At 34.3% G+C, this 24090-nt stretch overlaps 1 protein-coding gene and 1 pseudogene across 5 annotated transcripts in view; both read right to left on the bottom strand.

Moving 5' to 3' along the window:
* Positions 1 to 24090, bottom strand: part of LOC124442021 — a 108026-nt pseudogene that overhangs the window by 73621 nt on the left and 10315 nt on the right.
* LOC124442050 (DNA polymerase zeta catalytic subunit-like) overlaps positions 1 to 24090 on the bottom strand; it is a 29545-nt gene that overhangs the window by 4437 nt on the left and 1018 nt on the right. The window contains exons 1-12 of one of the 5 annotated variants that reach the window (XM_046992564.1): positions 22587 to 22797; positions 22361 to 22435; positions 22218 to 22280; positions 21314 to 21422; positions 20974 to 21070; positions 20781 to 20885; positions 18846 to 18976; positions 18661 to 18776; positions 18512 to 18586; positions 18338 to 18439; positions 18069 to 18174; positions 17500 to 17617 (exon numbers count right to left, since the gene is read on the bottom strand). In XM_046992564.1, coding sequence (XP_046848520.1) covers positions 17590 to 17617; positions 18069 to 18174; positions 18338 to 18439; positions 18512 to 18586; positions 18661 to 18776; positions 18846 to 18976; positions 20781 to 20843 — 621 coding nt within the window. In that variant the 5' untranslated portion in view covers positions 20844 to 20885; positions 20974 to 21070; positions 21314 to 21422; ... (1 more) ...; positions 22361 to 22435; positions 22587 to 22797 and the 3' untranslated portion in view covers positions 17500 to 17589. Of the gene's footprint in view, positions 1 to 17499; positions 17618 to 18068; positions 18175 to 18337; positions 18440 to 18511; positions 18587 to 18660; positions 18777 to 18845; positions 18977 to 20780; positions 20886 to 20973; positions 21071 to 21313; positions 21423 to 22217; positions 22300 to 22360; positions 22436 to 22586; positions 23040 to 24090 lie in introns of those variants that run through there. The other 4 variants (XM_046992565.1, XM_046992567.1, XR_006947084.1 and 1 more) reach the window with 4 other exon arrangements.

A 24090-nucleotide genomic window follows, 5' to 3' on the forward strand; every position in this document is an offset into this window, starting at 1 on the left:
GGTCACCGCATGTGTGGTCACCGCATCTTCAACCTTTGTTCTACTTACGAAAATTTTCATACACAACTCGAATTTACCAGAAAGTCACTCACCAAAACGGTTTTCCTTCACGTATAATTGACCAAATCACGTCGCTTCCTTAACAACACCTCAAACCACCTGTCTTGACTGCTCACAAAATGCCCATCTATTTTTGTCTTCCTTTCACCGGCATACACTCCCTTCAAATTCGTACACAAATCAATAGCCTTTGTGCTGCAGCCTTCCCACATATATCTATTAAATTTGTTTTCCGCCCTTTCAACGTATCTCTTCTTTCTTCCTCTTTAAGGACAAAATTCCCAAAACCTCTGAGATCTGTTGTAGTCTATTTCTTCAAGTGTCGAAGCTGCAACGCCTCGTATGTGGGTCAATCCACACGTCATCTACACACCAGATTTTCGGAGCACTTGGGAATATCCCCCCTTACAGGCAACCAAGTTTCTCACCCTGCGTTATCAAGCGTTCTTGCTCACATTAACGCAACTAAACACACCCCCAACTTAGACGACTTTAAAATAATCTCCTCTTCTTACGATTCTTATGAACTCTCCATTCATGAAAGCCTTCTAATCAATAAATACAATCCTTCACTTAACGTGCAAGGAAACTCCATTCCACTTAAACTCTTTTAATTTCTCTTTATTTTACTTCCTAACTTCCTTATCATATAATCCATTTGACACCGCCTCCTTTAGTAGTAATTTAACACCCTTTTGTAAATATAGTATCTTGTCTTAACATCCTATTTATTATTTGTCTGAAAATGTCTTGCGTAAAGACGAAACGTTACAATAAATTCAATTTTACAATTTTTTGGTCTATTTCTATGGCTCTAATCAAAACTTTATGTTACATTAATTCTTCTTACACGATTTCGTAAAAGCACTATTGCTAATGGCATTTAATATTACAAGAATTCGACTTCGGCTCGGCAAGTCTCTCGCTACTATTTTACGAAATGTTGCCCTACTTTTACGGTGTATAACCATTTTCCCTCACTATGTCCCTATTTGTTGGGGGTGGAACAAGTTCAAACGTATCATTGTCAATTAACGCTTTCATTTCATCATTCATGGCTTTTTGCCATTTTACTTTTTCATTGGAGCTTATTGCTTGGGAATATGTCGTTAGGATGTTGGATACTCTATAGCAATAATCTATGGTATATGAGACAGTATCCTCCCCTGAAACTTCTTCTGTCGCATACTCGTCAAGATATTTAGGCTTACTTCTTATCCTAATGGAGTATCTTGATTCTCTAGATGTCTCTGGAGCACTAATGTCTTCGTTAGTTGTTTTGGGGTTTCTTTCTTGCAATTATGCTATCTGAGGTGCAAGTTCTTCATCATCTAGTTCTGGCAGTTCCCTTCTACCCTCCCTGAAGAGCTTAACGCATCTTACACGCTCTACCTTGTTAATGTCAGGGTAGTATAGTAGATATGCTGGACTATTTTTATCATACCCTACGAAAATACCTTCTTTACTTCTAGGGTCTAACTTTTTGCAATTTTGTGAATAACCATAACAAACACAACCAAAAACGTGCATTTTGCTCAAGTCTGGTTTTGAGACTGTAAACGCTTCGAACGGAGTTTTGTTCAACCTCCAATTAAAACAACGACTCCTAATGTAAGCAGATGCCATGACGGCATATGTCCACATGGATTTTGGTAGTTCCGCTTCTAGCAATAGACCTCTAGCCATGTTAAATAAAGTTAACCACGATCTCTCAACTGTGCCGTTCTGAGGTGGCAAATATGGTGCACTAGTTTCATGCCTAATTTTGTTTTCTCTAAGAACTGATTTGAATTTCTCGCTTGTAAATTCAGTGCCGTTATCACTTCTTATGCGCTTCACATTTCCGTAAGGTGCAACATTTGCTAAAAACTGTTTTAATGCTTGTGGTGTATCGCTTTTATGCTTTAGAAAACAAACCATATTCAATCCTGAATAATCATCCACAAACGACAATGCATATCTAAACACTTCTCTTCCTTTCCTTTATCTGCAAGATCCGTGTAAATAAACTCAAGAGGACCTCTCGCCTTTTTATCTTCCAGCTTACTTTTCGTCTGACACATTTTACCTTGAGTACAAACCTCACAATCAACATCTCTCAAGTCTGTGATTTTCATCTCCTTAACCACCTTCTCTAGTTTCCTAACATCCTTGTAGTTGCAGTGACCTAGAACCTTGTACCACTCGTAAAGAGAACATGCATTTTTATTCGAAGATGATATGCTATTTATATAGTAAAGTTTGCCTTTTTGTCTTATTCCAAACGTTTTGCCATCAGGGCACTGTACATGCTTATCGTGTTTATGACTAAGAAGTCAGTGTATTCAAGTAGACTGCCTGCACAAACTTGGTGTGTCATTTAGACAAATTGTTAAACATCTTCCTAAGTGATAGTATGACTCAGTACCTCCATTTTCATTCCAACATGCAATGGCGTCGCTAAAGGGAGGCCTTGGAAGGGGCCAGTTGCCCCTCTAAAAACTGGCTGTGGCTCCCAAGTATCCCTTATTTGAAGTTCAGATAAGAGTCTTTATATGCACCATTCGAAATTAGAAAGAAGCACATGGCATTAATATAGCTCTTAAGAAAATCGCACAACTTTACTGTAAAGGGAAGCATTTTATTAGCTGTGCAGACTAATTTGCGCTGCATTTACCCTTTCCGGGTTGTTAGCCCAGCGGTAAAGACTTTAATTTCTTAAAAATGAAAAAAAAACAACAATAATTCTAGAAGTCTCTAGTGGGCAAGGAAGAACAAGTAATATTGTGATGCATGTCATGAACAACATTACACCATCTCATAGAATTAGTATGACATCGTGGACAAGTATACTCGTGGACTCAAACTTGTAGACACAAAAATACAAATACAGCAATGACTACTAAGAGTAAGGCTCATGAAAATACTGAAATTCTGGAAGTATTATAATATAAAAGCATTTCATTAATCAATAATCAATCTACGGAACGTTATAACACGAAGAATGTACAAATCCGCCAAGGTTAAACTAGGAAGTTAAAAAATTGAAGCTATTCATAATGTGATAAATATTTCAAAAATTTCCCAGTGCAGAAGCAATTTTTAGGGCCATTTCGCTAGTGGTACAAATTTTGTGACCCCCCCCCCCACTCGCGAAATACTGGCGACGCCACTACCAAAATGTAGCCAAATGCCTAAATGCAGGAAAACTAAAATGTCCAACTGCGTTGTTTTTAGCTGCCATCCTCGATATTCATTTACACGTACAAATAAAACTGTAACATTACGTAGCTATGTTTGATCTTCAACAATTTTAGTTGTCTATAAACTCTACTTAAAGAAACAATTTATGTTGATATTAATAATTTTATGTCCTTTAGATGCAGTCAAGAGAAGAAATTAATTACTTCTACCTGCATAAAATACTTACAGATGTTAAAAGAAACTTGTTGATTTTTTATCCAAGAATGGAACACTCATTACAAAAATCTCTCGGAGAATGGGAAAATACAAACGTTAGTGGTCAGAAGTTGTTCAATATTGAAATATCAAAAAAAATTTTGTGATAAACAAATTTGTCAAAATTTAAAGATGGTGACACCAGTAAGTGGGATTGTACGACAATATGTAAAGCAATATTGTTTACCACTCAATTGGAACAAAATTGATGAAAAGTTAGAGCTGCTGTGGATAAACTTCGTGATGTAAGAAACAAAATCGCTCATAATAAAGATGAAAAGTATCTGATACTGAATTTCACAAAATGGTTTGTGATATTGAAAACTCATTTCAAGATCTAGGATTTTCATTCACTGAAATTAATAAAATAAAAGTGAACGAAACATTTTATTCTTTTCAAGTACTTCCTTGCAAATCAAATCACGATGTGGTTAAACGTACAGAATTACTTAATCAAATCACAGCAGATCTCAATAACTTGCGCAGTACTAACAATAATGAACTAACATATTACTATATTTCTGGTAATCCTGGCAGTGGTAAATCTCAATTAGCTAGACAAGTTTGTGAAGAACTGTATAACTCGTTTGACTGGGAAAAGAATACGACATTTGTGATGACACTCGAAGGAAAAGATATCGACTCTCTTTTGAAAACTTATGCTGAACTTTATCAACGATTAAACAATGATAAAACTGTCATTGAAAATATTCAGAAAGAAGCAAAAAGCAGGGAAGACAAAATTAAGGATTTTCAATTATTGCTGACACAACAACTAAAATCTTGGCAAACATGGTGGGTTGTTGTAGATAACGTGGTTGAACTTCATAAAATTTATCCATTCTTACCTCAAGTTGGTGATCATAGCTGGAAAAATGGTCAAATTGTAGTAACTGTCCAAAATACAGATGCTATACCACCAGATGGAAGTCTAAATAAACACATTTCAGTTAGTTATGGTATGAATGATGAAGAATGCCGACAACTTCTATCTGTCTTTTCTGATATTCATAATAAAGATGAAAAATTTTAAAGGATTTATCAGACAAATTAGATCGTCAACCGTTGTTCCTGGCAAATGCTGCTTCCTACGTAGGTAGTGTAAAAGTGTAAATCCGACATTCACGTGGGAGCAATATTTTGATAAGTTGAATGAAGGAGAGCGACAGAACATGGATGGCAATTTTCAAAAATAAACACATCTTACTTAGGAATGAAAACTGTTATGTTAGCAGTACAAAAAATGCTGAAGAATCCATCTTGTTGGAACATGTTTTAAACTTTTCTCAATAATATCTTTCGATCCCTTACCACAAGATGTTATAATACATTTATTAAAAGCATTGATCCACAAAATCTGCAGAAGATGTCTGTCTTCAATTAAAGCATTGTTCTTTATTCCTTCAAACGGAAAACAACGACATCCGCCTGCACAGCGTTGTACACGAAGCCATCATAAATTATTCATCGCAGACCTTTGGCTGTAAACAAAACGAAAATAATTCTAAAAGTCTGCAGCTGATCTTGCCTGTCAAGTTGCTTGGGCACTAAATCATTTTGAAGACAGAGAAGATGAAATCAAAATAATTCCACATCTAATTAAATTCATAACAAATTCATCATTTCAACATTTCCTAAATAAGTTGATCGATGTAAAATCATCAAAACAAAACTTGATGAAAGAAATTGGAAATTTGCCAAATATTTTGTAGATGTTTTGAAAGATTTTGCAACTATAAACTTGCAACTAAAGTACTTTATGAAATAACAGAAATTCAAACTAAAGTGTTAGGTGTTGATCATATTGATGTTTCATATTCGTACAACGAGCTGGGTTATTGCTTTGGAAGAATGGAGAATATGAAAATGCTAAAGATTTTCTGAGCGAGCAATGGAAATTCAAACAAAACATTTGGACCTGACCATGTTAATATTGCGACAACGTACAACAATCTGGGTTTGGTTTACGATAATATGGGAGAGTACGAAAAAGCAAAAGATTTTATGAACGAGCGATAGAAATTGAAACGAAAACATTTGGACCTGACCATGTTAATATTGCGACAACGTACAACAATCTGGGTTTGGTTTACATAAAATGGGAGAGTACGAAAAAGCAAAAGATTTTTATGAACGAGCGATAGAAATTCAAACGAAAACATTTGGACCTGACCATGTTAATATTGCGACAACGTACAACAATCTGGGTTTGGTTTACAATAAATGGGAGAGTACGAAAAGCAAAAGATTTTTATGAACGAGCGATAGAAATTCAAACGAAAACATTTGGACCTGACCATGTTAATATTGCGACAACGTACAACAATCTGGGTTCGGTTTACAAAATATGGGAGAGTACGAAAAAGCAAAAGATTTTTATGAACGAGCGATAGAAATTCAAACAAAACATTTGGACCTGACCATGTTAATATTGCGACAACGTACAACAATCTGGGTTCGGTTTACATAAAATGGGAGAGTACGAAAAGCAAAAGATTTTTATGAACGAGCGATAGAAATTGAAACGAAAACATTTGGACCTGACCATGTTAATATTGCGACAACGTACAACAATCTGGGTTCGGTTTACGATAATATGGGAGAGTACGAAAAGCAAAAGATTTTTGTGAACGAGCGATGAAAATTCAGACAATAGCATTTGGACCTGACCATGTTATTATTGCGAGAACGTACAGCAATCTGGGTTCGGTTTACAGTAATATGGGAGAGTACGAAAAAGCAAAATACTTTGTTGTACGAGCGATAGAAATTAAAACGAAAACATTTGTACTTGACCATGTTGATTTTGCGAAAACGTACATTAATCTGGCTTTGGTTTACAGTGAAATGGGAGAGTACGAAAAAGCAAAAGATTTTTATGAACGAGCGATAGAAATTGAAACGAAAACATTTGGACCTGACCATGTTAATATTGCGACAACGTACAACAATCTGGGTTTGGTTTACAAAATATGGGAGAGTACGAAAAGCAAAAGATTTTTATGAACGAGCGATAGAAATTCAAACGAAAACATTTGGACCTGACCATGTTAATATTGCGACAACGTACAACAATCTGGGTTCGGTTTACAATAAAATGGGAGAGTACGAAAAGCAAAAGATTTTTATGAACGAGCGATAGAAATTCAAACGAAAACATTTGGACCTGACCATGTTAATATTGCGACAACGTACAACAATCTGGTTTACAATGATATGGGAGAGTACGAAAAGCAAAAGATTTTATGAACGAGCGATAGAAATTCAAACGAAAACATTTGGACCTGACCATGTTAATATTGCGACAACGTACAACAATCTGGGTTTGGTTTACAATAAAATGGGAGAGTACGAAAAGCAAAAGATTTTTATGAACGAGCGATAGAAATTGAAACGAAAACATTTGGACCTGACCATGTTAATATTGCGACAACGTACAACAATCTGGGTTGGTTTAGAGGAGAAGCAAAAGATTTTTATGAACGAGCGATGAAATTCAAACGAAAACATTTGGACCTGACCATGTTAATATTGCGACAACGTACAACAATCTGGGTTTGGTTTACAATGATATGGGAGAGTACGAAAAGCAAAAGATTTTATGAACGAGCGATAGAAGTTCAAACAAAAACATTTGGACCTGACCATGTTAATATTGCGAAAACGTACAACAATCTGGGTTCGGTTTACGATAATAGGGGAGAGTACGAAAAAGCAAAAGATTTTTATGAACGAGCGATAGAAATTCAAACAAAAACATTTGGACCTGACCATGTTAATATTGCGTCAACGTACAACAATCTGGGTTCATTTTACAGTGATATGGGAGAGTACGAAAAAGCAAAAAGTTTTTGTGAACGAGCGATGAAAATTCAGACAATAGCATTTCGACCTGACCATGTTATTATTGCGAAAACATACAACAATCTGGGTTTGGTTTACAGTAAAATGGGAGAGTACGAAAAAGCAAAAAGTTTTTGTGAACGAGCGATAGAAATTAAAACAAAAACATTGGGACCTGACCATGTACTGCATTAATATACAATCTTCATTTGGTTATAAACAAACTATAGATATTGAAAATGAAGCATTTGGACTTCTACTTACCTTTTATTTTCTAGAAGATAAAATACTCCTTTCTTTGAGAAAACGTACAAGGAGATAGAAGAACAGGAAATGAATTCTTATCTCATTTTCAATGAAGAAAAAATCAATTTCTCTTTTCATTTTAGGTATGTCTTCTTTATACTAAAGCTGATTAGAAACAGTTGTATTGTAGATTTCTTTTAACAAAGGTTCAAATAACAACAGTTGTATATTTATAAAAGGTATAAATATATTATTGACAATATTCAAACATTTGTATTTTCAAGTTTTCAACTATCATTTATTTACTGGAACAGTTTTTATTAAGAAACTTGTATGGAACTATAAAAGTATATTTATGAGTTTAGTTTGCAATATCTAGCTATTCAGAAGTTGTGAAGTTCCTTAAAATAAATGTTGTTGGGTCATTTTCTTGTATAATGAGAGTAAATACTGATCTTACAGCAACCATGATCATGTAACATCCCTTTTTGAAATGCTGAAAGCCCACAAGATTTGCTTTGCTATATAAGTATGAATACAGTCTTTTCTATATTTATTTCTATTGATTCATATAATTTACAAGATATACTTTCTATTTATGAGAATTGTAGTTGCTTGAAATGGACATGCAGTTATTGTTATTTGATTCAATCATACTTGATTTGGAGACTAACACCTTAATTGTTGTGACATTGTTTGTTTTTACTTTGTAGGAAATATTTGTTTAATAATTGATTCAATAATACTTTTTTATAGTTCAAACTATAAAGGCAATGTAAAGTAAAAGTTATAAATAACCTGAAGAAAAAAAAGCAGGATATCATTGCCATATATTATTCCCAGGGCATCTTGAAGAGCTCTGGCATTGTGTGTAACAGTTTGTATTTCATTTTGCAAGGAACTTCTTATTTTTTTTCCAAAACATTATTTGAACATTAGAGAAATTGTCTACAAACTATAAAAAGTTTATATTAGGAATATATTTCTAGGGCAACACCCTCCTTTAAAGTATGTATCTATGTTCAGGAGTGAATGACATGACCAGACATTTTTGGCTAATGTCTTTACAACTGATAAGAACAGTAAATGAGTCATTTCTTCTGGTGTCTTTACTACTGATATGGACAGTAATGAGTCATTTTCATTGCTATGACATTCATGTCTTGCTTTTGCTATAGTTTATACTTTACATTGCTTTGAAACTGATTCTCCCAGCTACATAAATGATTTCGTAGCCTTGATGTGGGTATGGACCGCCACAATAATAACATTTTCGCGTTGATTCAGATTGGATGGTGGCCAACATGTCGTTATTTTTGTCCTTTGATTCGATATCCCGTGCTTGATAAGTGCTTTGCTCATCTCTTCGGCCGTCCAGCAAAATATCCTTCAGTTTATACTCGGGATCTCTTAGTGCTTTCTTTCGTATCCACGAAGATCCCGCCATGATTATCTGTTGTTCCACCTCAAAGTCAACATCACCAAAAGCACATGTTTGAGCTAATTTTCTCAATCGTGTATGAAATTGTTTTTGATTGTTCTTGTTTGGCTTCGCGAAATTTGTACACTTCATATCGCCGACTTTTTTGAGGCTCAAAATATTCCGTTAATTCGGTTTTAGCAAGTTCAAATTCGCTGTCGTCGCCTGTATCGTTGAGCTGTCGAAATATTTCACGAATGAGTGAACCATCTTGACAGAGAAGTAATGCTCGTTGTTGCTTTTTATCTTTAATTTCACTCGAGATAATAAACATTTCAAAATCGGCAAGCCATGTGCTCCATCGAGTTGCCAAGCTTACACCAAGTATTTATTCAACAAAAACCTTTTTTAAGCCTTTAAGTCCCAAGTTTATTTTAGAGAAAAAATGAAATAGCGAACAATAACAAAATAAAGTTATAATAAAAGCCAACATTTACTAAACTACGTACAAATCATATATCAATTTAAAGCTAATATAATGAAGAATTTAATTGAAGTGTTCAAAATATTATAAAAGTCGTTTCCATGGCGACACAAGGTGTCAATTACAGAAGTGATAATATTTTCAAAGTAAAACATGTAAAGATAAAGTTCTCGGATTATTCTTTAGATGTAATTGCTTACTAATGCTCACAAAAAAGCCTGTATTATAAGCTTTCAGATGATGTATAACTTTTCTTATTTAGACACTAGAAAGCTCAAATAATTGGAAAATTGCGATCGTACCGTGCCAGCAAATATAGCAATAAAATGAGAAATAATTTCAAAACATTCTATGAGCTTGAAAAAACTTATAAGTTGCACTAACTTAGTGTTTTATTGCATAAAATGTGTAATTTTTAATACCATGCTTATATTTACCAACAATTCTGTCTGAAAAAAACTACTGCCTGGTGTGTAAAATTGTAGAGCAAGGTGCTACACATAGTCCCACGTCGCAGTCTTCACAGAAATAGGAAGTCCTTTTCGGTTTTTCTTTTGTGGAACATACTTTGCACCTTCTTTCCTTAGTCTTTCCTTTGCTGTTGGATGGAAGTATGCTGGGAAAATGTCTATCCCGAAATTTAGCAGGCGATTCAATAGCTGGTCGAACAACATGTGTCCGAGAAGAAAACTCCCCAATAAGAAGTTTGGAGACTTGTAGGCGGAAATTCTTTGAACTCCTCATGTTATGGTTTGGTGACAGCCTTTCCAGGATGTGATGGTTTACAATGCATCTGTGCAGTAGTTCAAAAAATATTCTTAGCCACCATTTCTTCCCCCTACAGTTGATAGCATAATATGATTTCATCTGGTCATTCCCGCCAACTCAACCATTTTATAATACAATGATATTTGAACATCATCTGTATTGCCATCCTTCTTTCATCGCTTTATTGCAATTGTATCAGTATCAGATGGTATTGCTTGAGATGAAACTATATTCACAACACGGTTGTTCATCCATGTTACCGCAGTAATGGGTCTTTTGAATCGAAAGACAGATTGCCCTTCCGAAGACAATCCTTCTGGAAGAATAGTAGCAGGCCAACATCTTGTGTAAAAGCACCACGTCGTATTTCTCCCTCGTATTCATCGTTCGACCATTTAGTGTTCGAAAAGTTGTATGCCAGTATTTTGCCAGACTGAGCGACCGTTTCCTCTTCCTCATCAGTTTCAATTAGCTCGACATCATGTACGTTGCTGAGGATTTCTACTTGTTCATCTTGCACAGAAGACAGACCTTCAACATCAGGTTTCGAAAAGGCAGAAAGCTCGCAATCAATATCCGAGCACACTCCATCATAAGAAATACCATAATCTTGCTCTAGGTCGTCTGCAAGTTCGTTCAATGTCATGCTGTTGGGTTTATCCGCCATTGTTTATGTCTTGCCAAAACAAAATTTAAAGGGCAAGATTAAAAACTTCACAAAAAATCGCTCATTATCCACCGTATGTACGTTGGGCGGCTATTACTCATGTATATATAACATCAATTTTCATCATATACTGCATTGTATAACTACCAAAAAGTTACAAATGGACGGCTATAGACAAATTGCATGAGTAGTATACAGAGCGTCGTTTCTGGCCCACCCCAACTTGAGAAAGCGTCGTTTCTGGCCCACCTCACACCTTGGGACCCATTTTACACAAATCTAAGTGCCCCAATCCTAGTTCGCGTACGTATGCTAGCATAATTACAGCGAAGGTCAAAGCTTGGACAACGCCAGGAGCCAACGACGGCCGGCCCACCCCCGCGTCCGCGCGGCTGGCAGTCGGGGTCTATTATTAAGAAGTAGCGTATAGTAGGGTACGTGGTAAGATGAAAAGTGAATCCAAAAGAGTACGTATGAAAAGACAAGAGCAAAAAGAAAGAAGAGAAAGAGAGAAAAAATTGAATAATATAATAATAAGACAAAGAGAAAAACATCTTAAATTACAAACCAGGCTGCTAATAACAGACAGGTACGATACAATTAGAAAAATATTTATATAGTATATAGAATCGAGATGGACACTGTTAGAGAGATTCTGCTACAATATAAACAGGGTGTTATAAGTGGAAGAGCTCTAAACTCATTTCTTGAAGCTTCCCAACCACTAGCATCTACATCAAGAAAGCGTACTAATACAGCTCCATCTGAACCTCCTTCGGCACCATGTAAGCGCAGACCTATTAAGCCTAATGACGTAATAGAAATCAGACCGCCTGTTATAACAAATTCCGTAGGTTGGGAAGTTGCGTATGGAAATATGAGCGACCCAGCGTTAATACGCTATAACGCACTTCAGTTTCTAAGTGCAATTCCTCCAAAAACTGAAACTCCGACGCCTCCGGCGGCCGGTTCACCCCCATTGCCAAACGTGAAGTGTTCTTATTCAGTTCTAGATAATGAAGGAAAGCCTTCAGATTCGTCTAGCTCTTCGTGTAGCAAATCTTCATTAAAGAACCGTTGAAGATTCGGGTATTATACTTTCTATAGTGAGTGTGATAATTACTCTAGCAGTTCCCATCTGTTGAACAACTAATGCTGCACCAGCAGGTAAGTCTACATCTATAAAATCACTATAGCTACATTCAGAGTTAATATCACCAATACGATGTGTTTTTGTTTTACTTAAGACAAGTAATTTGCTAGGAGTTTGAAGTACTCGTAGCTCTCCTGCACTTGTAAAACATTTTCCACTTAATGATATTCGGTAGAATCCAGCGGTTTCGATGGTGATTGTAGAAGAATCTGTTTCACCTTTTTCACACATCGCGACATTGGTCCAGTCTGAACCTCTTTTTTCAGTGACTGAAGTACCAACTTGAGTGTTCACATCTACTGGAATTTCTAGTCGTTTTTTTATGTTTTTCACGTCTTCTATGATGTTTTACACTACAGGCGTGGTGGTTTTTTGCCGGACGTAGCAAAGCTTCGAGAGCCTCACGTGTAGGTTTATCTACGTCTGAATAGTTCCAAGAAGATATGACTATTTTTTCAGCATTAGAATTATATTCTAGTTGGAATTTTTAAAATTTTTCTCTCTATTTTGTCGTAAGTATACTTCTACAGCTCGGCGAAAGAGATCGTTTGTTGATTCAAATTCATGAACCGAAGTTTCAGCTGCGATATCGAAAAGTTATCACCGAAAAATTAGAAATAAATACATGCGTTAAAATTTCTGCTCATATATTATACAAAGCTATTGCTTAGTGTTATCAATACAACTATAATGTCTGGAGCATTATTAGAAGACGAAATTAGCATTGAGTTAGACTCAACAAGAGCCATTGCGGCGAACGGTAGACAAGAGAATAACTTTCAAATTGTCTTTAATCCAGCCATATCTTTAGATATTAACAAAAAATATCAATTGGCTCTTACTGAAGCTAGTTTGTGGAATTCGTGGGAAAATGTCACTACAAAAAACAACCAAATTGAGTTTGAGATTAAAAATGGAAACTATGGTGATACTGATGGTGCACAGAGAGGAGAGCTCAAACAGACTCCAATTCAACGGCAAAAAATCACAATACCCCCAAGCGCTTACAACATTCCCGATATCAATGAAGCTATTAAAAATGCTATGGAAGCATTGGGGGTAAAGTTCGCACATGAAGATGAAACCGCAAGACGTGATCCACCCTTTGTGCTCTCAGTAAATATTCCCACATCTAAATCTGAGATTACTGTTAAAGGTGACCTTGTAGTTTCCTTTGACACAGATAACAGCTTAGGCCCTATTTTGGGATTTTCTGTGGATGAAGGTGATATTACTAGAGGAAAGAATTTAAGTCAGAATCGAATTAACATTACAGATGTACAAAAGATCCATATTCACTGCTCGCTTATTAATTCAAGTATAGTAAACGGGAATTCTAGTGATGTTGTTAAATTATTTACTCAAACGGTGGACCAGGACGCTTGTTGGAAATAAGTCCCAGTCCACCGACCTATTTACCAGTAATAGAAACTAGTCTTATTACTCGAGTGCGAATGAACATCACTGATCAGTCAGGAAATGAGATTGATTTAAATGTTGAGCAAGTAACTTACACTTTAAACATCCGTCGAAAAATGTGATTATACACGCTCATAAGCGGATTCCGATTCAAAGTTGTTGTTATGACAACAACTTATTTTCTGTGTATAATATACTTAATAATGATAATTCAAGCAAGTAGACGTGGTATAGTTCGTCGAAAATTCGTCGTGTGGTCATTGATAGGAAATCTCGTGGACCTTGCTGGTAAAGCAAAGGGTGCGTTGTTTAGTGTGGGGAAGTCCGCAGCTGCAGCTTTAGGATCTCGCGTAGGTAAATTTGCTCCAAAAATCAAGAATGTGGCCGTGGCGGCTGGTAAAAAAGCAATTCGTGACACGGCTACAGCAGCCAAAGAGGCTGTTATATCGACTGCAAAAGAGCAGTTCTCGCTTGAAAACGTACGCAGTCTTGTTGCCTATCTTGCTCGCGGGGATGTTAAAGGAGTGGCTAGAAAAGCTAAATCACGTGCATCTGCAGTGGCAAGAAAAGCTAAATCACGTGCATCTGCAGTGGCTAGAAAAGCTAAATAATTTTTAAATGTCTGCCATTGTATTTAATAAACGCAGTGTTTTGGGAGATGTACCCAAAAGCCAAGAAATGAAAAAGAAACATAAATATTCAGGATAGCTAGAATAAATGTTATGACAAATGGTTTGGCTTGGCCCCAAATGTGGACACTGTTTTTTTTTCCAAACCAAAACGAAATGGGAGGGAAAACCGGCGGATCCGGTAAAAAACCCTCCAATAAAAGAAAAAGAAAAAATTTAGAAGAATTGCCTCAAATTTTTGTAGTGTTTTATGATGTTTTATATTTTTGTTGTTTTCAATGATCCCGATGATCTACTTTAACATGCAGCGTAGTCAGATCGTGCGTCTTATACAGTCGTATAAAAAATTTAAATTTACGGAGCAACAAAAATGTGGGCTGACTACCCTATTGACAAAGCAAATATTTTTTGTTCGTACAAAAGAAACGCAAACCTTTGTAGAGCACAAAAAATGAAATAGTGCAGAGTGTTAACAAAAATTGTAATCAATAGACGAAAAACGAAAACTAATAGCAGCCATATATAAATCATGTATAAAAATTATTCAGTACGTAGGACCTGACCATTCACCTGTCAATAACAATTAAAAATAAAATGACTAAAGAGACGTTATGACTTGCATAAAAATAGTTTTTGATGTCTGCTAAACTTTATTCCATTGAAATTTCTGTTGCCTCATTAATTAATAGCTGGCTTTCACTCGTGTGTTTTGTCAGAAAATTTAACAATTGTGAACATTTAGTTATACGGAAATTTTTAACGGTCGAATTTGAAAATGTGTTATACTGATAGACATTATGGATAAATAAATTAGCAAGTGTGAATCTTATAATAACGACGCTTGTTTCTTGGTGTTTCTGCCCGACTTCGTCGTTCATTCATTGTCCAGTTAGAAGGCCTACAGACATAGCTACTCTATATAAAAAACACGTTATAAATGTCAGCATTATGAAGGAACAAAAACAGAAATTAATTATATTGAAAAGAACAAAACTTTAATACCTGATTTTCAAGGGTTGTCCTGGTCAGTTTGATCCAGGTGACTTGGTCGGTCTCTTCCTTTTTTTTTCACAGCGTAGTTTTTACGTTGTATCGTTGAAATTAATTGTAAAATTTTTATCTTAGTAATTCAATGAACCTTACTTGCATCATTGCAATTTTCTTAATAAACGTTAAATAAAATTACTAAAAAGTAGCGAGTGAAAGCCAGCTATTTTCTCACAGCAAGTGACATCTTTTATCGACACTTTTTTAAGTTGGGTGTTTTTCATGATTAAGTTTCAAATTATAAAGATAGACCATCAGGATCCTTTTTAACTATCTCATGCAGTTACTCATACAAGTTAATTTTAACACTTATATCTACTCAACTTACAAACCACAAGATATAGATCGTGTTTTTCCACTCGCTTGTTTTCCATCTTCGTAGAATGTAGTCCATTTTTATAGTGCAATCACTTCAATGTAAATGTTCATACGTACATATGCCGTTATGCAATGTCCATTCAACGTGTCGATACCATTCCATACACGAAGTTAGGAGCATCATCAACCAATAAAGTAGCTACTAATATGATGAATCGCCATTTCGATAGACTACAATTCACAATGCACTGTTATGGTAACTTTAAGCGAAGGAAAAGGGACCGCCCTTCAATACCCCAGTTTTATCATTACTCAAAAAATGCTTAGTGCAGAGTTGATCCTCTGTGAGTATCAGTTGATCACCTTTAGGTGTGTTCATATAACAATGGGGCCCATCATCATTATATGAACAAACAACTGACATCAACAAAGAATCCAAACTACAAATGAACATTCTTGGCCTTGAATCACCATGACACATGAGTAATGACAAACTAGTAAGAGTAATTGAAGTGAATGACACAGGTGGTAAAGGGACTTTCACAACTCCATTCTTGAGGCATCTACAATATAAGAAAATATGAAACACATGTATGAGATTTCATGATGAATATTTCTGCATATGACGTTAGTTTGCGTTTTAAATTCTTAATGAGATATATTGAGAATGAGCAAATTGTTATATGTTTTCTCTTTGACCATTTAAACGGTAGAACATTCACCTTTATTGCACGAATAGCTTTAGTGAGTTGAGTTTGAACGATGTAACAAGTTTTCACGATCAAGGACTTATAATCGTGATGAAAGCATTTTACAGTGAAAGCTTTCAGATTACGAGGCCTACACTAAGGCCAGTTGATTATTCCATGTAACTCATACTTCAGTATTCGTCAGTAAAAAGACAGAATTTACCTTTCTTCCTAAAACGTTAAAGTGAGTAATTTTCTTTTGAAGTAAAACACACGAATTTAAACATGTTAACGTTTCTTTAATTGACGTCATAACTAAAATTATTATTGTGATTTATAGGCATGTCACCTTTCACAAAGACAACAAGTAATCCTTATGCGTTTCAAACATTGCATTTTACATGTGCCGAATGTATTTAAGACAAAAGATAATAAGGAATTTTATCTCATTAGCTTTTGTTTTAAATGCATTGGGCGCATGTAAAATGCAATGTTTGAAACAGGCCTTAAAAACGCATTGAAGGATTACTTGTTGTCTTTTTGAAAGGTGACATGCTCCTAAGGAGCCAATCACAATAATAATTTTAGTTATGACGTCAATTAAAGAAACGTTAACATGTTTAAATTTGTGTGTTTAACTTCAACAGAAAATTCAAAGTCAAATGACTACCGCTAAGGTAGTTGAAAGTTAAATATTCGCTGTCAAATTATTTACCAACCAGTTATAGTGGACTTTGCTCTAAGAAACTTGACAATTTACAAGGTGTAAATACTGTGAAATCAACTCTACAATCTCGCAAAAAACTTATTCTCAATGACCAATGAACAAAAACGGTCACTTTCAATTTCGCGTTGGAAATGGGCTCTTGGTAGATAAATGAAAAATGTGCCACAGGAAAACAAATAGTAAAATATCTTCGCAAAGTGAAAGTTTAATGAGAAAAACATGTTTTTTTATCATTATGAAAATGTTATCTATGTTTTTTTCACATGCTTTCCTTGACTTTGAAAAATGTTCAAAAAACAATAATTTTACATGGGTAAACAAAGAAATTGTTCCCGTGAGATGAAAGGTAACATGTAAAATTTACCTTCCATCTTTACTAAATGATGTTTGTCGAACGGCTGCTGTACATTTAGGATGAGAGAGAACTTTCTGCCTGCGTGGGAACTAAACACATAAAATTGCATTAAGATGATGTATGTTGTTACCATTGAACATGGAACGCTACCTAAAGCAAATAATTAAAGCCAAATCTTACATCCAGACACGCGAGATTATATCCAGACACGCGTGTTTAGTGTTTCCTGATTCTCTCGCGGAGTGAAAATTGATTGACTACACATGTCCCCTGGAATCCTCGTCATCACCAGGACCATCCACTTGAGGCATACGTAAAGGTGGTTTTCAGTCCATTTCCTCTTCATCCTCCGAACTGCAAGTGAAGAAGACAGCTACTCAAAACTTTAGAGAAGATTGATTGTTTTTCATTTAAGATGCTTTCAGTGTTTGCACAGAATTATGAAAAGCAAGGAGACCTTTGGGAAAACTCGATCACTGATGACCAGAGTCAAAGTCTTGCAGATGCTCCAAAGTTCTCACAAACGTCTCCGAGGTTTGCATAAGCCTGTGTAAACACGAAAAACATCTTTTACTTCTTTTATAAAACAACGATAATACAAAACAGACAAATTAAAAACAAATGTTGTAATTTTTCCTGTAACATGTATTCATGATTGATTTGGAAATTCTCTTTGATTGATTTTAATTGATTGAGCTCAGATAGGTTCGCTCATGCCAAGTTTGCTAATGTTAACTCAACTATAGACAAATCAACGCACGCATTTTTCTGTCTTTATTTTATAAACAAAAATGGATACTTTTACCTTTGGGAATCATGCTCCTCTTCATCATCTTTCCAAAATGGCTGTGACATTAATATTGATTCTTTATCTTCATCAATATCTTCATCATGTTCATCATCACTACCTTCTCAATAAACAATAAAATAAAAAAGATTGATTGAAAAATTTCATATACGACAAATTTTACCAAACACAAATGAAACTGTACACAATCACCATTGATATCCATGTCTAATTATGGTAGTTTTGATCTCAATACAATATTCATATAATGGAGTGTTCATTCTTACTTTGTGAGCCCGCAATATGAGAACATTCATGCAGCAGTGTTTCATTGTCATCCTTATCCAAACTCATTAAAATCTCCACCAATTCTTTATCCAACTCTCCAGCTAAATAAATGTCTTATATTAATAAAAATTTGAACCCTTGAGAGGGAAAGAATTATTTTTGGTGAAGAATACATGAATTGCTGGCCTGGCTGGCTTGTAGTGCATCTATAACTGACTGATCAACAACTGGACTATCCACGTCCACATCTAAAATAGAAGAAAATAGAAATATTTAGTTGTATGATTATAACTTGAAATAAGTTGACAAAAATCATCAAAACCTTGGTTTATTGTTGCTTCACACTGCAGTTGCTTGCCTTGTGACAAAATACTTTGAGAAAATTCTTTAAAGTCTTTGGGTGAAAGAGATTTTTCCATTGTCTCCAACTCACTTTGACTGCAAGTTTATTTGAAATTTATAAAAATATAAAGTGAAATCATTAAACATCACAAGATCGAAACTTACATCACTTTATTTCTTTCATCAATAATTTCTTTGATTCTTTTTATAAATTCTTCCTCAAGATTCAATACAGGTGCTTCAACATCAGTGTGCGAATTAATGGTGTGCAATGTGCAATTTACACATCGTTTTAGCTAAAATGAAAACAATTGCACATCACTTTTTCAAACGATATGCAAAAAACATCGTTATTGATTACTACAACATAAATTGAAAAAAGTTTTCAAGCTTAATCTTTACTGATCTTTACTTTATAAACGAGTGCGCTGCACGACATTAAAATCCATGTTTACACAATGTCATAAAATTCAAAGACGTTGTCACTGAGACTGGGAAGTCTGTCAACAGTCTACATACATAGTGCTTATATGCTTATGACAATAGGGGTGTAATACATTATTAATGTCAATTTTTGCATTTGCGTTGTTTTGTAAACCGTTACGTACTGTTTTTGGCATCATAGCTATTTTGAGTATTTTTAGTAAAATCAGGAAACATTTTGATTTTGATTCTTAAAAGAAGACAAAAAAAACTTAAATAATCCAAATTTGAAAAATAAACAAAGGGAATTTCGATTTTAAATAAGCCTAACGTGAGAAAAAGAGGCCAAATTTGGCTCAAAAGATTAAGCCAAACTGTCAACCATGAGCAGCCATACTTTTTGCTTTTACATATTGCTTGTAATATGACATAAATATGATGTTTTTTATCGTAAGTAAACATCAAGGACGTTACTAGGGGGTTTTAGCAGAGCCTACGAGTACTACGAGCACGATTTACGTCATTTTGGCGCGAAAACATTGTTGCGACAACAAAAACACGTAGCCGTCATCAATCTGAGTACGATGTTTTGTAAAAAATTCGTAGTCGCGACTACGATGTCTTTTTAAGCAAATAAAGTAGGTATATTTCTTCATTCTGTTAAAAATTAGTTTACAGTATTATTTTCGAGCATCAAGGCTTTAATGTAGAACCCTTTTTGAGCGCAGATGTACATTAAAAAGGAAAATATGACCTGCAAAACTTTCATGTATTTCGTACGCAAAGTGAAAGGTAAACAAACAATAAAACAGTACAAATATATCGTACATAAAACTTAAAATAGTGAAGATTTTTCAGTCTAAAGAGTCCTACATTCTCGCAAAACCAGTATTATCGATTCTTTGATATCATTATTGACAAATAGAGCCGTAGCTGCTTCGCAAACGTCGGTGTTTTACACAATAAAAAGGCTCGTTCTGTTGTTTACAACTAAAGCAAAATTTTGACGAAGCGACAACGACAACCATCTTCCTCGTGCCATTCCCTTACACGATCAAATTTCGTACTCGTTCTCGTAGTCGTACTCTTGCTAAAACACCCTACTGTTAATAATCAGAAAGCAAAAGTATATTCGGTTATTCTCTTTTCACTTTTGCACAAAAAAGAGGAGAGAATAACATGCGAAAAAAATTTCTCTCATACATTTGTAACTGGATCAGCGGTTGTAACGAAAAACACTGTTGTAAATCATATGAATTAGTGCAAGTTTAAAAATATTAATTTAGAAATTAGCGCTGTATAATAAATAAGGTAATATCGATTTGAATCATTTCATTATGACTCTAAAGAAACACTTTTGTCAAAAAAAATTGCACATCGTTTTTTCTAAACTAATTCGCACATTGAATACGATCTAACGACAAAAAAGTTGAATTTTTACCTACGTATTGTTAACTGTTTAGTAAAAGAAAATTAATAAAGGAGCAGTTGTACACATCTTCATGTAACAATGAAAATGTTTAAACTTAAGAAAACATGAAATTTTATGCACTAAACAACAGCTGCATTTTGGGATATATAAGTCAGAGCTTCATAAATCATAAATACCATGACAATATCAAATACATGAAATGTATTGTGAGTTATACGATGTGACATGTATTTTTTGTACCTTACCTTGTGAAACAGGAAGAGCAACTTGTGAAGATAGTCCAATATCTCATCTTTGTTGTCTTTCATCTTCCCACATAGCAGTTATACCAGGATTATGACCAATACAACCTTCATGAACATATGAAATCTCTAAGTTAACAACTCATTAGAAATGTATAAACAGAAAAATGAAGACATAAAGATAAGTAAATTTTACTTTCAACAATTATTTGATTCAAGATGTCTTCAGCAATTACATCAACTTCAAGTTCACAACGACTGACTTTTTCACAGTAGGATCCAGGCATAAATTTCTAAATAATGACAAATAACAAACATTAAAATGATGAATATCAACTGTAAAGATAGTTATCACAAAGAATCATTCCAAAGTTAAACTAATTTTTTAAATGTAAATTCTGTAATCTGGATTGAGCATTGACTCTAAATCTTGGGATAAATCATACGCACATGTGTCAAATTTAGGATTAAGGATTTACACAAATCCTTTTGGTTTCAATTAATCTTCAAGTGTAAAATATATGAATCAGACAAACCTAGGAATAGTGTCTTCATTCCAGTGTTGAGATGAAGGAAAATTGAGAAATGAATTTGGAGATGAACCATGAAGTGGAATTGATTTATTATTATATGAAAGATTTTTATCTATAAAATTCAATTTGATGGTAAATAATCATTTGTGGTGTTAGATTTTTATAGAATGCTGAAAAATCAATAATGAAACTTTCCTGTTTTGAAGAAATTCCTCTAAAATGAACTTTTCTTACATGAAGTAAGTTCATACCATAAAGATTGTAATCAATTAGAAACTAAAATAAACGATATTTCAATATAATTCTTACAATGTAACTTAGTGAAAATCTATAGAAGTTGACCTTCCAGGTAGGAAAAGACTAAAGAAGGTCAGTGGCATTAGTGTTGAATGACATTTTAACATTGTTACCAGTAATCATCTCATCTAGATGTGAAAACATCAATCAAGACTACCCCCAACAATCCTTCTCAATACTGTATTATCTTTATGATCAACATCAACAAACATGCAGCTATACTTCCACAATGTGTTCAAACCATTCACTTTATTGACAAAATGTTTTGCACATGAAATTTACAGCTATAATCCATAATGGAATGTTTTTATTGGGCACCTGAGATCTGATGTATAATTATTGCAAAGTGGGCACCTATACATGCAAATATTGCATCTCTGATGTCGTTAGAAAATTCAGCCTATTTTTTACTCCTATGTACAATACAAATATTGCTTTAATCAATTACTTTCAAAAACAATGAATGAGATGAATTTCTAAAGAAATAAACAACAAACTTTGCAGGCCTTGCCCCCTGTCTGGTGCACAGTTTACAAACTAACCACTCCAGTCTGGGTTATAACAATCAAAGATGTGTTTTTCCTCATTAATAATAAAAAACAATAATTACCTGTAGAATATAAGGAACATGAGCTTCGTGTGGTTGAAATGACTTGTTCAATATAGCTCCATTCTGAAGAAGATCAACAAGTCTGAAAAAATGAAAAATTTTGATGTCGTTTTATGTTAGAACAACATGAAAATATATCTTACTTGGGAATTATTCTTGGATTGTACAACTCCATCTTAATAAACTCTTCTTCGTTCTCATGATAACCATAAAATGGTCTAAAAATAAAATCATTTTGGGTGAATAATATTGAAACGTTATTGGGTCGAAAATGGAAGATTTTGTATTGTGATGTAAAGAAGAGAGTAAAAAAGATTTAATAATAGTAAGCTTTGTCAACATGAGGAGAAAACAAGGAAAATAACTTACATTTTTTTAACAATTTCAGTTTTATGAACATATTTCATAGAAGATGATGTTCTACCAAACGCAACTTGAACAGCAAAGTCTACACTTGTCGTAAATTGTTTCAGATATTTATCTGTGGGTTTAGTTCCATCGTAAGGTATGTATAAGTAAGGAAATACTTGATGAATATGAACACAAGTTTTCTGTCCACCAGGAGTTGAGCCAAATATCCTCAAAACTGGAACACGGTTAACATTCGCCTCACGAAATTTAGAAAACAAAATATCTAAGCCATCTATAGGTTTTCCCACGTAAAAATCTGCATCTACAATCCTAACAGAAAACATTCTGTTGTTCCAAGTAAGAAAATATATCGTCAATTAAAATTTTTGAAAGAAGAAAGACGAGAGTTGAATCCGCCATATTTGTTTTAGATTATAGATTAGCCAATCAAAGATTTTATAAGCAAACCCTTATACTAAATCATCGTAATCACCTTTTTGGGATTAGATGGGATTTAGAAACTTTCCAAGGGTGAGAATGACTTTATAGACCTCGCTAGAAAGGCTCACGCGTTTGGTGTTAGAAAATATACTCCCCAGAAGTTCATGTCTTTCTTCATGTCTAACTACGACACTGCATGTAAAGGATTTCCGCTTTCGTCGAGCAAAATAGTGTCCGCATCCTGATGTTTTGGTCCCGTACAGCCATGTCAATACTGAAAATTATTAATAGTTAAATGTGTACAACATTTATGAGTTGATTGAGTTAAGATGAAATTGAATTTGCAATAAAATTTCTAAATCAATCCCTGTCGTGTATATTTCAATTATAGCTAAAATATAAAATTTACTCATCTCATTTTATCGTCTCGCTGTTATGAACAGAATTCAATATTTTACAATACAAAAAGCAGGTGATTAAAATCAAACATTTATTGAACATTCCAATTTCTTTATTATCAAGAAAAAGCAAACACATCATGTAGATGGTTGCGTCTTCTTTAATCTTTCTAAATTTATGTTGATTGAAAATTTCACCTGTCATAGTGTCATTGTTTGTTCTTATGTCTAGAATTTTGTTATATTTGTCATAAAAAACCTGAATGTCATTTTCGTGGTGGAATTCACGCTTAATATGTTTTATATTGATACATCTGTTGATTTTGATGGGATTTTCCCAAAAACACATTGGATAATTTATCATTTCAAAATACTGACCTTTCTTGCATTATCACCAACAGTTAATTTCACTGGTCTTTTCGAATATCATTGGTACGGCAGAGCTAAAAATCAACAAGATGAATCTAAATTATGACACGTCACAGAATTTCAGTTATGCCTATCATGTGCAATAATTTTAATTTTATCTAACATGGCTTTTATCAAGAAGAATTTTTTCCTCATTCATATAGTCATCTATCTATTTGTCTTTTTCGTAACACAGATGATGACATAAAAACGTTTTGCTAGGTATGTCTTTAGAAATTGCGCCTAATTGGAGTAAAAAGCTCACTTCTTCACGT

The sequence above is a fragment of the Xenia sp. Carnegie-2017 genome, unplaced genomic scaffold (genome assembly GCF_021976095.1).
Source record: "Xenia sp. Carnegie-2017 unplaced genomic scaffold, XeniaSp_v1 HiC_scaffold_20, whole genome shotgun sequence".
Taxonomy (NCBI): Eukaryota; Metazoa; Cnidaria; class Anthozoa; order Malacalcyonacea; family Xeniidae; genus Xenia; species Xenia sp. Carnegie-2017.